We start from the raw sequence: 16,393 nt of genomic DNA, 5'->3' as shown, positions 1-16,393 counted from the left end.
ATCATCTAACCGTGTATGAACAAGATAAACATAAACACAATATATTTTCATACCCTAGGAGTATAACCAGCACAAGTAACGGTAATATCTTTGTTGGTGATAGGATCTCAAGTGATAAGAGGGGTAGGGTGTTGGTATTGGGTAAGGATGGAGATATTTTAAATTAATACACTGGATGTCATGACATATACCATAAGTATAAATCATTGCGAATTGCCAATATTACAACTACACCATCAGACAACATTGTTGTTTTTGATTTATACCATCACCTCCACATCCTTGACAGTTCTGCTAATCCTAAATACTACTATGATATCAGAGATATAGGAATCAAGTATTCATACTGCCTTGTTTTTACATGTCCGACAACATTCTACCTTGGATGTTCACCACCTACTAGTAGTACAACAAATTCCAAAGTCTATGAGATTCAGTGTTCAGGATTTTAATAACAAATCTAATTCATAATGAAAATTTGCAAATAGCTTTCAACTTTTCAAGTGACAAATCAAAATAGTAACATTCATAAGGCTATAGTGGAGTTATAAAGCTAGATATATAAATGTCATAAGTATTTATAATTTTAATTCAAGTCGTGATTTAAAAAAATAATATCTTTTAGGCCTATAATGATTTTTTAAAATACGGTCAACACTGAATACCAGAACAATTTTGATTTTTGTTTACAGTTTACAGTTTGGCAAAGCCTCTCAAACAAACATAACAATTGCGTATCCTAAAGATACAGAGTCTTCTGATCAATGAAGAGAGTTTGCAGGATTGAAAGATATTTCAAAGTTTGTTTAATTTAGCAAATATATATATAAAACCGTGTTTATTTCATGAAAATGAAACTTATATATATATACATTTTGTTTAATGATACTAGTATCTACATATGTATTGATGTTAACCTTCTAGTAATAGTAGAAACTGACATGTTTATTATTCCAAGTAACATTACCTAGAAAATTCAAATAAAAAAGACATGAAAGTGAAAAAGCATTTCACCACTGGATTGAAAAATTGTCAACTTATATCTGCTTGTTCTGATGGTTCTTTATGTATTGATGATAGTTTATCTAGGCTCCTGCAAAAAAGTAAAGCCAGAGGGAAATATTCTTACAACAGTATTAACCACTAACACTGAACTAAGAGGATTAGCGGTCACACATAATAATGATCTTCTGATTACAGATGGCACACCAGAGCTAAAACTTATAAAGAGTGGGAAGTCAGTGATTCAAAATACAGACTCAGTGTTGATCAATTATGAATAATAGGTGTGCATATAACCAGTGATCACAAGGTAATTGTAGGTGCAATGAGTCCTTGTAATGTAGTCTTCCCTGCAAGTGGAAGAAGAGTGGTAATTGTAATGGACCAGGAGGGGAATCATCTAACTGTGTATGAACAAAATATACATAAACAAAATATATTTTCATGTCCTTTGATAAGCACCATCATAAGTAATGGGAATATCTTTGTTGTTGATAGGATTTCAGATGATTTGAGTGATAGGATAGTGGTATTAAGTAAGGATGGATATATTTTATATGAATACACCGGGTGTCCAGGTACAAAAACATATGATCAATCATTCAAACAGCCATTACAACAACTGCTATCTAAGATAAGATAATTGTAATTGATTTCGACAATCATCTTCACATCCTTGACACTTCTGCTAACTTGATATTCTATACCTGTGAAATAGGAATAAAGTTTCCAAACTGCCTTTTTTCACAAGTTCAACAACATTCTACCTTGGATGTTCACCACCAGAAGCCAGTCCCACAAATGCAAAACTCTTTGAGATTATGTTAATTCAGGTTTATGATAACAAATCCAAAGAAATTGCAACAGAATTTATGTGTTTTTAGCTTTGTCTATGTATACTTTCATTCATATAAAAAATCCTATGAAAAAATAGTCATATAAAAACCACAAAAAGTAAAACATTGTCAAAATTCATTTATTGGGGACCAATATACCTTTAGTATCTTTTAATTTTTTTAATATTTTCTTGGATTGCGTGACACAATCAAAATAAGAAATTCAGCTATCACAAATTTATATATATTATAAAATAAAGTTTGAATTCATTTGCACTTTGCTGTTCAAACCATATAGATATAAAAATTCCTAAAGCAATCCAAGATAATTAGAATTAAAAAAAATTGCGCGTGTTATTATGCTAATCATAACCCATTCATTATTTTAAGTATCGGAAAACAAATATATTGGAAGGTCTCTTGACAAATCTGAAAAACGTTTATACATTATAATTTTTTTCAGTAGTACTGAGAAATGTGTTACAAAAATATTAAGTTCATTCAACATATGCATATAAAATAAATATTGGAAAACAAGAGGTAGGTGTCTAACAAATCCAAACAAACTTACACATAACACATACTCACTGTCAAACGGCTGCATGACAAAATATGAAGAAAAACTGAAAGTATCAACTAAATGTGTAACGAAAATACATGCTGAGTGAAGGGACCAACATACGAGGTAAATGCAATATAGTCCCAAACTTAGAGGGAGGCATAATTATGCTTTGTAACAGAATGTATTTAAATAGTAATTGTAGTATTTTACAAGACTTAGTACAAATCTACAAAATGTATGACAGCCTGTATTAAACTTTTTGTTTGTTGAAGAAAAGCCACTTTAGGATATATCTTGAAATTTAGGATATTTTAGGTTGACAAATTAAACTTTCAATGTGGGGACTGTGTCAAACCTTTGATCATCGATTAAAACCGGCAAAATTTAAATCCTAAACGTGTTTTTGACCAGCTATCCTACAATTAAATTATATTTATTTAGAACATCTTGTTTTACATCAAACATGTTTATTTTTTATGATAGCATTGCTCGTAAGTATATGGCTGGAAAGCTGTACGATTGTGTGTGAGTTGGCGGAGAATGCGCGGGTGGGATTGGTAATACAAGTATTCTAAATTGATTAAATTTACATAGTTCATGTAGTTAGCCAGTTTGAAATGTCATGTTACAGTTTTTAGAAACGTTTAATCTGTTGCTCCAATAGACCCACACATAGCACTAGTCTGGGTGATTTATTTTGGCTCTTGTGCTCTCATATGCCTCCATAGGCTTCCCATGACTTTCAAAATCTTTAAGCGCCTACACATACCCGACGCAAGTACATGTTTTTCATTTAATCTCTGCTCTTAGTTAAGCTCTAAGTTTTTAGTTTTACATTAGGGTTAGGGTGAAAATGGGACGTATCTGTTATCTTTATGTTAGTTTTATGGTTCGTGTCGATCTTATGAGTCAAGCCATTTCCAACTGATTTTTGCAGTCTGTTCTTATGTTGTGCTGTCACACCACTGTCTAAGGTTAGGGGAGGGACGAACGCTCACATCCATGTTGTTTGGCTTAATAACTATTTTGATCTGAGCATCACTGGTGAGTCTTATGAAGACGAAACGCCCGTCTGGCGTATTAAATTATAATCCTGGTACCTTTGATAACTATTTAACTCCGCCACATTCTGTATATGCCTGTCCGAAGTTTGGAGCCTGTAATTCAGTGGTTGTCGGGTGTTGGTGTTAGTTTTCTGTTTTGTCATAAATCAGGCGCATGGTTTTTTCGTATAAATTGTTTCTCATTTTTTCATGTCGGGGCCTCTTATAACTTTTATTGTTAAAGGTTGTACGGTGACCTTTGATTTCTGAAATAAGATTCAGTTAGACTCTGTTGACTGTTGAGTCATTGGCAATCATACCACATCTCCTTATGTTATATGAAAAAAATTAAAGTCAGTCCTTCAATATAAAAATAAGAAGATGTGGTATGATTGCCAATGAGACAACTCTCCACACGAGACAAGTGACACAGAAATTAACAACTATAGGCCACCGTAGGCCTTCAAAAATGAGTAAAACCCATACCGCATAGTCAGCTTTTAAAGGCCCCCAAATGAAAAATGTAAAACAATTCAAACGAGAAAACTAACGGTCTGATTTATGTACAAAATAATGAACGAAAACAAATATGATATACAGCAACAAACGACAACCACTGAATTACAGTCTCCTGACTTGGGACAGGCACATACAGAATGTGGCGGTATTAAACAATTTTGAAGGCGCCAACACTCCCCTAACCTTCGACAGTGGTGTAACAGTACAACATAAGAACAAACTATAAAAATCAGTTGAAAGGGCTTAATTCATCAGATGGATAAAAAGGAGAAATACATCTAACAAAACACAGGGTGGACGTGGCAGAGTACTTATAGATCCCCACAACAAAAAGACACTAGTAGAGATCTGAGAGTACTCGCAGTTACTGGCAGCTAGTTCAAAGCCAATAACAACTAATAAAAAAATCATGCATCTCAAACTAAAATATCAATCAGTACACATCCAACATCCAATGGATTTAGTGTAAAGACGTCATTACCAGTCAGAGAAAAACATTACCTTATGCAATGCCAAAATACAGGTATCGACAGATTGTAGAGCCATAAATGTGCATACGTATATCAAAATAATATTTAGTTTGATTTTAATTTACTGATGACAAAATCAATAATAATACCAATAAAAGCAATATTTAAAGATCTAAGCATATTTTTTCCTGAGATATTTGTATATTATTTACACATTTATGTATTACATGAACTTGCATTTTATATCATGAATTTTTCTATATAGCTATGGTATAATTTCTGAAATAAAATCTTTCGTGATTTTAAGAAAAAAATAAATTACATTTCAGAAAAGTAGACATTTGTAAATAATATAGTCTATGTACTTTTTTATAATCAACTAATTAGCTTTCCAATCATTCTTTTTAAAAAATTTAACATAGCATAAGTGACCAGTGTGACTTGTTTAATTTTTGAGACATTTTGGGTTACAACCTATATGGTTAAGTCAATCATGTAAAAAAAAATACCTTGATAAAAACCAAATGTGAATGAAGTTTACTTTTGTCTTAATACACTGGATTTTTGTTGCTGACGATATAGTTTTGATTGCACCTAATGAAAAAAGTCGTGAAAAAAGGCCTGACTGGTGTACAACATGGAAACTGCACGTAAATGTGTTGATCTGAATATAATTTTAAGGCATGGAAAACAATCTTGATTATTTTGATACATATAAATACCTCTGCGTTTGGATGGATGAACACTTGATATCTACGAAAACACAAAGGAATTAACAAAAGCACCCAGCTGTGCTCTGTGAAGTTGATAAAAGTGGTATTAAGAGGCATTGGTGCACTAAAACATTTAGTGCCATTTAAGTTGTACAAAACAGTCTGTAAATATTTTCTTTCCGTTGGAAAACTGACTTCGAATATATAGCTGCCTGTTGTGAAATGGGATGGATATCCTGTCATACAAAACGACGAATATATTACTGTAGACTATTGTGTAGACTTTTCTGCCAAGAACAAAATGGAAAACTATCAAAATATACATCTAGGAGAAAAAGGTTAGACTTTTGAAGTTGACAGCATCGTAAATACTATAGACATTTAGAGATTTTGTATGCGACTTGTCGTTTTCCACAAAAACTGTTATGTGAACTGTTATCGTAAAGTTGGTAGAACCCGATAATACAGAATTGCACACATAATTTTTTAATGATCGGCGCAACATACAAAAAGGAGACAAGTTACGTACATACATACTGTTTAAAGATAATGTAAAAACTATGTTCGCCAAAATATATATAGGCCTAAAAAAAAGAACCATGGCTCTATTTCAGTCCGTTGCTTTCTGTTGGCATATAAGGCTAACAAATTTTCCAAGCCGCCAATACCAGTAGAAAAAGACGCTGTGTCTTTGTATTCTGGAACGTGTAGAAAATGAAAAACATTTCCTCATTGAGAGTGAAAATTTATGATGATTTAGGATATATTTTTATTCTGAATGCTCCAAGTATATGGATTATTTTAAAGTCCTTGATAGTAAAATAAATTCATAAAAATCATGAAGTGTTCCCATATCGAATACTATTTGTGTAAAATGATGACGTCACATATAAAGAACAAAAATTTCTGCAAATCTTTGAAAAGGAAGGATAAACTTTAATTAGATATCGTCTAAAAACCACTATAACTCGTGTATTACGATATTTCTCCACTCTCAACAGTTAAATTTTAATTATTCAAAAAAGCTTGACAAGCCTCGCGCTTTAAAAATAAAAAAATAACTGTCTCGAGTGGAGAAATATCGTTAAACACTTGATGCAGTGGTGGAACCTATATTTACAAACGTCTATTTCAAACATAGTCAAATAATTATGGATTTGTATCTTTTAACAAGCAATGTTTAGTAGTTTTAATTTTAAAGGGGCATTAGCTACGAGATATAAAAAAATTAAAATATGTTTTTTTTGTTCAATCATTATTGAAAGTGTAAAAGAGGGGCGAAAGATACCAGAGGGACAGTCAAACTCGTAGATCGAAAATAAACTGACAACGCCATGGATAAAAAATAAAAAGACAAACAGAAAAATAATAGTACACAAGACACAACATAGAAAACTAAAGACTCAGCAACACAAATAATAGTGAAATAAGTTGTGATCAAAGTAAAAAAAAAATAATCTCTAGGGCTCTCTTCTTGTATCATTTTCAATGAAATACATTAAAACATAAAATTTCAATAGGTAATTAAACAAAATTTAATATTTTTCAAATATTGAATAAGGCTTTTTATCATTTTGCGCATTTAATTAAACCAGACATCTAGTCCTAACGATTCCTGATAGACAAAGTATTATGTGCACTTCATATTTATGTTTGTTTTTTTCTTTATTCCCGTAACACACCCGATATTTAACTTTTACTCTTCTTTGATACTGGCTGAATTTGAAAATAGTCACTGTAGATCTCATTTGTTATTACTATAAAGCAATGTATGATAATTATGTACATATGATAGAATGAATGAGGGTGGTAAAGGGTTATTTTCATGCAACGTGATCGCCGTTTTTTATTTCACGTTCAACGTGTTTTTACTTTTTTATTTGACGTTCAGTCGTGCAAGGCAGGTGCCTCGTTCAACGTGTTCTGCTTATTTAATTTTACGTGCATCGTGATTTTCAAATGCTTATTTTGCGAACTCGGTATTTTTCAAATAAAATTCAAACACTTGGTAGGGATCGTCAAGAATTACTTTTTTAAAAGCCGTAAACCATTTATATCATAAATGTGTATACTAAATCGGGAATAACAAGTAAAACAGAGAGTTTATATATACAAGAAGACAGTGACTCAGTCACAAAAGGATCACATCAAAGTCTTTATTTTTCGTGCAACGTTCATGACAGAAATTATTTCACGTTCAACGTGAAATTATGTCTTATTTCACGTTTTTTCCGTGCAAGCACCCCCCCCCCCCCCCCTTCACCACCCTCATAAATGCATGTTCTAAATTTTCCTTTCAAAATTAATTGAAGTAATTAATTACATTTGCCAAGTAATTGGAAAGTAATTAATTACATTGTCAAAAAAAGTCAAATGTAATGTGTAATTTAATTGAAGATTTTGTAACTGTAATTGAATGTAATTAATTACTTTCAAAAGTAATTGACCCCATGTCTGTGATTGACATACATTTTTAACCTATAATATGAATCAAGCACACCTAGAAAAATCCAATTGCACAAGTTCCCTTTCTATTTTTATCTATATTTATGTTTATATTGGGTTTTATGACCGTCGGCAGTCTTCGGAGGTCACCTCGATAATTAATTAGATGGCGTCTAGACTAAAATACACACGAAATGCTGATTCATATTATCGAGCCCATGCATTGTAAATTGTTTATTTTAGACTTTTTATAATTTGGATATACATTTTAGTATGTTATAAATCAAATATGAGAATTTGAGTTAAATCGGTGAACATGAATTTGACAACTAATGCCCCTTTAAGGCCAAGAAACAGTAAATGGGCTATGTCACAGATTTTGGTAAAATTTTGAATACAACTTTGGCTCATTGATATTGACTATATCTGAAAATCGAAAAAAAAATGCATTGAAGTCGTTTAACATCTGAAATATTACTGATTGTTCTCTTTTAAAATAGGTGATAGAAAGCACAAAAAATCGGCCAAAAACGTTCTTAAATTTGTCTTAAAATCATCAAATCCGCAATTTCAAATAATGTTAGTAAAATTAAGACAATAAAAGAGATAAATGCATTTTTTTTTCGATTTTTCAGTTATAGTTCAACGAGCCAAAGTTGTATGCAAAATTTCAAAATACCAAAGGGACATTCAAACTCATAAGTCGCAAATAAACTGACAACGCCATGGGAAAAAAGACCAAAAGACAAACAACAGTACACAAAACACAACACAACACAGAAAACTGAGCAACCAAAAACCGGGGAAGATCTCATGTGATACACATGTGGCATCCGTCGGGTTGCTCATGTAAGTTCAAACCCGATGATAAATCTAATTTGGTAGGTCACATTCGGGAAAAGGAGGACGGGATTGTAATATCGACAATTGGAGCATATCAGTCGTCATCTGTGAAACAGATATTCCTTCACGGTCAACCAACTCGTAATGGCGTCCGTTTTATTCACGAAGTGGTGATTTCACATTCACTTCTTGGAAATATTAGTTTAATAGCTTCATTGTGAGCAGCTACCCTCTATAAAAGAAATCATGATGGGAAATACAAGCTCTAGAATATCGTATCAACTGAGAGATATACAAGCGACTGTCATACAAGTGAGAGATTTAGCGCTATAAAATCAGGTTCAATCCACCATTTTCTACATTTGAAAATGCCTGTCCCAAGTCAGGAATATGACAGTTGTTGTCCATTCGTTTGATGTGTTTTATAATTTGGTTTTGCCATTTGATTAGGGACTTTCCGTTTTGAATTTTCCTCGGAGTTCAGTATTTTTGTGATTTTACTTTATGCTCCATATGCAGGCGCTGCTGGAATGATGTTCCATAAAATGGAAAGAAAACGAAAGATACCAAAGGTCATTCAAACTCATAAGTCGAAAATAAACTGACAACACCATGGCTAAAAAAGAAAAAGACCAACAGACAAACAACAGTACACATAACATAATATAGAAAACTAAAGACTAAGCAACACAAACCCCACTAAAAACTGGGGGTGTTCTCAAGTGCTCCGGATCCGGAAGGGTAAGCAGATCCTGCTCCACATGTGGCATCCGTCGTGTTGCTTATGTTAGTACAAACCCGGTAATAAGTCTAATTCGGTAAGTCACATTCGGGGAAAAGGGGACGGGATTGTAGTTACGACAGTTAGAAAATACCCGCCATCATCTGTGAAACGGAAATTCCATAAAGGTCCACCAACTCGTGATGGCGTCCGAAAAAATTACGAAGGGATGATTTCAACTTCACCACTTGGAACTCTTGGTTTGATAGCTTCCTTAATTTTGAGCAGCAACGCTCTATCAAGGAAATCGAGATAGGAAATACAAACCCTGGAATATCGTATCAACTGAGAGATATATACTCCGTATGCAGGCGCTGCTGGAATGTTGCTACATAGAAATAGAAAGTTCACAATTGGGAAGCTGAAATCATCTCTTTTGTCGTAAAGTTTTGTTTTCATCCGACCCTCACTGTCAATTTCTAGATGTAAGTCAAGATATGAGGCTGACTTATTTGTATATGTGTATCTTTTATTTCAAGTTCGATGGGATAGATGCGTTCAACATAGTCACCAAATTTTGAATTATTTAGTGAGAGAACATCATCAATATAGCGGAAAGTAAAGTTAAAGGATACTTCTAACTTCTTTTTTTTCTTCATAAGAAGTTCCTGTATGAAGTTAGCCACATATGAATATAGGAACAAGTCTACAAGAAGAGGAGCACAATTGGTTCCCATGGAATGCCGATTGTTTGTTGAAAAACACGTCCTCCAAACGTAACAAATATGTTGTCAATCAAGAAGTCAAGCATCTCGATAATGTCAGTTTCAGAGAATTTTTTGTTTGAATCTTAGAGTGATTTTTAACAAAGTACGATTTATCCCTCCTTAAGGATGTATTCTTCTGACGTTACAGTCTCGTTGAAATCTCGTTCTGGAATTATTTCCAAAACATACGATACAAGTGGAAAATATCAATGAATTTTAAAAAATGTTATAATCAAACTTAACTCTGTGAAAAAATTGTGTATTTACAATGAGTAGTTTTTGAGTTATCAATTTTTCAAATTTTATTACCAATCAAGTCAGTCTTTTTAGCCAAATTTTGAGAAAATGGGTGAGGGTACAATAAATGACTTTACCAGAAACATGTACATCCCATATCACTTTTTTCTTTTCAAATTTCTTAGATATGTATTTTTTCAATCATTTATAACAAAGAAGTTGAAATAATTTGCATTTTGTTCTTAAAACAGAGAAAAATCACAAATTTACAAAATTGACAGCATGGTTAATTTGACACAAAAAAGCATCAAAATATGATAAAACTTTCTTATATTAACACCTACCTATAGTTTTTTTAAGTTAAATTTATTCAGATTGGTCCACTTCATCTTTACTGAAAGTATGAAAAAAAGTTTAATTGTGGAACTGGGATTTTTTTCACGATAATAGCCCAAAATAGGTAAAAATTGATGAAAAATGGGAAAATCATCAAAATTGGGTACTTTCAAAGGGCCGTAGTGAAAAAAGAAGTGCACCACCATATGATTTTTTCCTCACCAATTATTTTTTCACAGTCATATAAACCCAAAAATCAGGTTAAGAAAAAAAGTTTAATTCTAGAAATTTTTGGCTCCTCAGAGGTGTACATCCTTAAGACAAGATACTTGTATCTACGTTGGCCATTCTTTTTTATGAGACAAAGCAGGACAAACTCTTTCAATTTGTTTTTTTAGTTTGGAATAGTGAATACTTGTGTAAAGTTTAGAAAAGTCAAATGTTTTAATACTATTGCAAGATGAAAGTCTTAGATTTCATGTACTCTAAAAGACCTTTAAAAAAGAATTTTTTAATATCCACATCTGATTCACGCCACCTCTAGAATAGGTAGTTTCACAATAACTTTGAAGCCCGGTTGCTGATAAAATTGATGTAAATAATTCAGAAAGAGGTTTCGTGGAGCACTTGGAAGACCCAGCAATATAACGTTGTTTGTAAGGACACTTATGTTGTTTAGGTATCCAATACAGTGATGGAAGATCCAGTTCTTCATCTTTGGTTGAAATTCCAAAGGAACATAGAACAGACCTGATTATCCAGGATTTCCTCTTTGGTAAGTGTCGTGGGGGTATATGTTGAGTTTTCAAGTGAAATGTCAATACCTAATTCATTTATCAAGCAGTTTATGCAGGCAAGTTTACAATTGGGAAGCTGAAATTATCTCTTTTTTCATAAAGTTTTGTTTCAACCGACCCTCGTTTTCAATTTCTAGTTGCAAGTAAAGATATGAGGCAGACGTAACTGTATCTGTTGTATCCATTATCTCAAGTTCGATGGGATAGATGCGTTCAACATAGTCACCAAACTGTTAAACTGATCATCAATTTACTAAAACCAAGGCTGACTATCCAAGACATCAATTTGAGGCTGATATCTGAGAATTGTCACTTGTTTTGTTAATTGGTACCAAATGCTTATAAACAAATATTCAGACAGAAAGAAAAACTTAGTATGATTTTCTAAGAAATGCAATTGCTTAAAACATTTAATTGTTTTTAGAACAGATTATTTTATATAGATATGATAGTTTATTCGTGAATCTTTGGTTTCCCCTACGGAGATAAGCATTATTTCTAAAGGGAAATAATTAGGCTGATTAAACGATCTCCAATAAAAAAAAATCATTTCCCCGGGGTCCCCTAACAAATTTCAAAATTTAATATCAATTTTTAAATAATTATCGCAATTTTTATCCCAATTATTTTGTAAAATGAAAACTGTGTTCAGTATTTTTGGCATATGATGAATTACTATGTGGGTGTTAAACATTCAGAAGCTAATGTAGGAATATTGGTCTTGTACAGGTTACAGTCATAAACTAGTTTACTAAAATCAAAACTGTTTAACTTACTTTAAAACAAATTTGTATACTTAACCAGTCTTACGTATTGCTGTATATGAAAATGTAAGTTTTCCAAAATGTAGGACGTGTAAGCAATGATGTCATGTCTCAACAGGCATATCTTCCAGTGACATATCAATAAAACAGAAACCTTTGCAATATCTGTTTTATTTGGATCAGAGATGTTTCTCTCTGGTAGTACTGTTTATATGTTTATAACAAGAAATTAATTCATGTCTGACAATTTAAGGTACTAATGTGAAAAATAATTCCTGATTTATATGAACATATTTACATATGTAGTTAGTATTATAACTATATGTGTACAAGTTCTTATCTAATTCTATGTATTAATTTTGATAGAAAAAATAAGGAGACATTAGTGTGACTGTCCGTGAGAAAGCCATTCTGTAAAAAGGGATTATAAGTAAGATTTGTTGTGTGTTTTTTGTTGTGCATGTACTGATTTTGTGTCATGGAAACAACGAATTCTTATGTTGAATAAAGTATAAATATACTATAGGCTTGTTGGCATTTCAGCTTATTTTTTTCATTTGACCATCACTGATGAAATGTGCGTTTGCTCTGAAGCCTTCATTTCTCTAAGATATTTAAAAAAAAACTTTAAAGAAATTTTTAGTTTCTGCTAATAGCGAGATAAAATATGTGCAATGCGGGGGACATTGGAACCCTGTTCTTTTATTAATTTCTAAATTATTTTTTAAATTTGAATATCCACAATATTCAGTCATTTAAAAAAAATTGAATCAAGTAACTTTCAGTCAGATATCTCCTGTTTACACCAATGTTTACAATAGGATGAGAGAATATCTTAAATAACCTGATGGCACTCTTTCAAATTTATTTTAGATGGAAGACGATATTTTAGTTTGATAACACTATATTCAGATGTTATAGATTAAGCATTCCAATATTCATTAAATGTGAATCAATTTTCAAGAGGGGTTGAAGATACCCAAGAAATATTCAAACTCATAAGTCGAAAAATAATTGACATCTGGCATACAAAATTGTAATCCTGGTATCTTTGATGAGTTTATTGACAATATGCCATGGCAAAAAAAACAACCAAAAGAGATATAATTAATTAGAAACCATAACATCAAACAATGGTATAGTACCAATTCAAATATCGTAAATCATGAAACACGGCTAATGAAGTAGACATTATTTGCTGCTTAAAACTAAGCTTAATGAATGATAATACAATGTACTGACATGTAACTACTATAATTCCTGTTCTTCACAAACACATTTACTTTTGCTTTATTTGGTCTTTTTAAGGTAGATTAACTGTAAACCGCCATCTTGGATTGTAAAATAGCAGTTCACAATCAAGCTAGTTCTTTGCTTAAATCTGAAAACTTTGATACAAATTGGCTATTATGAGTAATTCTGTTTATTGGTATAAAGAAAAAAGGAACTATTTTGTATAAATAGATTATTAATACACAATACGTTTTTGTGCAATGCCTGTACATATAGTTTTAATTAGAAATTCCTGTCTATTATTGGTCCAATCAGTGAGGGGGGGTCCCAGTTACTGCTGCATGTGAAATCTCGTTTACTAATTGCTTTTTCAAGATCATACTAATTAACCAATCAAAATTAACATTGCATTTGAATTAATCAATCAGCGCTTAATTAACAGGGCTTTTGTTTAAGGCACAAGCACATAATTATTCTGAAAGCAACGCTTGCTTTGAGCAGACACTCAAATTTTTCTGGGAAATAATTTAATCCCACCCTCCGCTCCCTAGAGGATAGTTTTTACATTATTGCTATGTCATTTCAGCCTTTTATTATAATATATTGTTAATAAGTAGAGTAGTAATGTTTTCAAAGAACTCACAGTTATCATGTACTTTATGTTAGGAGTACCACAGATTTTCAACTTGATTTTGCTTTGTTTGTAATTATGTTTATTGCTTTATTGATATGCAAAGAAAACTGTGGTTCTTTGTCCCAAACCTGTGTTTGTTCAGTTTATACTTCTAACCAAGAACCGGTTAACATGTCTATTGCCCCTTACTGATCTCTGATTATTGTAAAACAGATGCTTTCATTTGCACTGTATCTTTTCAGCATTTGGTTAGGCCCCCAAAAGAGAAAGCACTTAAGTAATAGCAACATAGGCCCTAAATAGAATAAGGAGCATAATATAGGGAGGAATGGGGGGAGGGGGACTAGTAATGTGGATTAATATGAGATTTATTGCTTTATTTTAACTGATATAACAAATACCAAATATTTGTGTTTGTTTGAATCTAATTGTGAACTTAGCCATTTAAGGGGAGATAACTCAGATAGTAAAATTTATATACAGGTATAATACAGAAATTTTCAATTTTTACTTGTAGCAAGAAAACAAGGTCGTTACACCATTTTTCATTTTTATTTTCTAAAAGCATATTTTAAAACCCATTTAAAATTTCATTTCAAAATTCTATCTCAGATTTCTTTTTATTCACAAAAAAGTGTTTTTTCATGAACAATCCATGCAAATTTTGGCAATCTTGTACGACTTGTATCTTGAAATATATACTTTTATTATATTTTTGAAAAAGCATTGAAAAATCTTCATTTTGAAAAAGTATAAGAAAATTCTATCTGAGGAAATATATACCAATGATCCACCTTAACTTGTTTTATTCAAGCATAGCTCAAGCATAGCTGAATAGTCTTTTGTAGACAAAACGCATGTCTTGCATACAAAATTTTAAACCTGGTATCTATGATGACTTTATATACATTATCAGAAACTAAACATTTGAACAATATGAAGTCATTGATACATGGCTTAAATGTTTGCATGAACCTGAATTGCAATTATACAAATTTAATATTATGAATATTAATTTAGTATTATGAATATTATGAAGACATAATCTTTCAATCAGTTTAATTGAGGTCTGGAGCTGGAATGTCAGTAACTGCTAGTAGTCCTTTGTTAATTTATGTATCATTGTCATTTGATTTTGCTTAGTTTCTTTTGTTACCTATTCTGACATCGGACTCAGACTACTGTTATACTGAGTTTTACTGTGTGTATTGCTGAGTGTTTGTTTATTCTACATTGGCTAGAGTTATAGGGGAGGGTTGAGATCTCACAAAACATGTTTAGCCCCGCCGCATTTTTGTGCCTGTCCCAAGTAAGTAGCCAATTGGACAACTTTACACAGAGTCCAAATTAAATGTTCGTAAGCAGCTATATATGCCACTGTACTGCTTTCAACAAAGTATATTTGATTGAACAAAACCTATCATATACTGCTTTGAACAAAATGCTTCAAAAATAATGCAACAGTGAATAAAAAGTCAATAAATCTGATATGGACTGATTTATAATACAGATCATTAGATAATTCCAATAGATCTGCTAATGACTGACCTATGTCTTCACACAAGTAACATTGGTTAGAGACAAGACAAGAAATAAAATGGAATGTTTTATTCTGGCCTACAAGTAGAAAAAACTGGCCATCTGACTTATTTTCTTAATGAATATATGAAATGAATATAATTTGTATTCTCAAAATTATTTAAAGTTCTTTTTGTGAATCTTTTATATGTCTAACACACAGTTATCATGTGACACACATCTTCAGGAGAAAGTATTTTGTTGATAATCTTCAGCAATATTTCTTCAATTTCTGCTGCAGCAAAAGATTTACACTGAAAAACAAGAGAACATTTAAAATATGACATGTGGGTAAACTAAAAAGTCATAATTGAAACAATATACCAACAGAAATGCAATTTTAAGCACACCCTTAACAAATCATTTACTTAGAAAACAGCAACAACAAGTGAAACTGCGAGCTACTGCTCACTGATGATACCCCCGCCGCTTGACGATAAACAGGAAGTTGTTGAGTGGTGAATTTGAAAACGCATCACACCTTATAGCTGACTTATATAAACCCTGAAACCAAATTTCAGAAATCCTTATGATGTAGTTCCTGAGAAAAATGCGACAAAAAATATTCATGGGACTGACGGATGGACGGACAGACAGAGGTAAAACAGTATACCCCCCTTCTTCAAAGCGGGGATATAATAAAATTCACTTTACAATTTTAACATTTATGGTGATATTTCTGAATTCTTTAAATGGGGAACACCATTGGACAAATATCAATTATATTTTCTTTACTGTTGTTACTTTTTATTCGATTTATTTGGATAGCTATTTCTTTTCTTTTAGTATTTTCGGATATCATGAGGGAATGTAGAAATTCATCATTTATTTGATTTTGATGACAGATGATAAATTTAATGATATCTCTTTGGTTTGTTTCAATGTGTTGTTAT

General features: G+C 31.9%; 2 protein-coding genes across 5 annotated transcripts in view; one reads left to right on the top strand and one right to left on the bottom strand.

The window, feature by feature from the left end:
* Nucleotides 1–16,393, top strand: part of LOC127709295 (WD repeat domain phosphoinositide-interacting protein 2-like) — a 92,097-nt gene that overhangs the window by 25,280 nt on the left and 50,424 nt on the right. The window lies entirely within an intron of this gene.
* The window catches only part of LOC127709288 (uncharacterized), a 145,342-nt gene continuing 144,464 nt past the window's right edge, over nt 15,516–16,393 (bottom strand). For both annotated transcript variants that reach the window (XM_052214746.1, XM_052214747.1), the window contains exon 34: nt 15,516–15,754. In XM_052214746.1, the coding sequence (XP_052070706.1) occupies nt 15,653–15,754 (102 nt within the window). In that variant the 3' untranslated portion in view covers nt 15,516–15,652. The remainder of the gene's footprint in view (nt 15,755–16,393) is intronic.

The sequence above is a fragment of the Mytilus californianus genome, unplaced genomic scaffold (assembly GCF_021869535.1).
Source record: "Mytilus californianus isolate M0D057914Y unplaced genomic scaffold, xbMytCali1.0.p SCAF_7, whole genome shotgun sequence".
NCBI lineage: Eukaryota > Metazoa > Mollusca > Bivalvia > Mytilida > Mytilidae > Mytilus > Mytilus californianus.
Note: the sequence above shows the minus strand (reverse complement) of the source record. Positions and strands in the feature narration are given on the sequence as shown.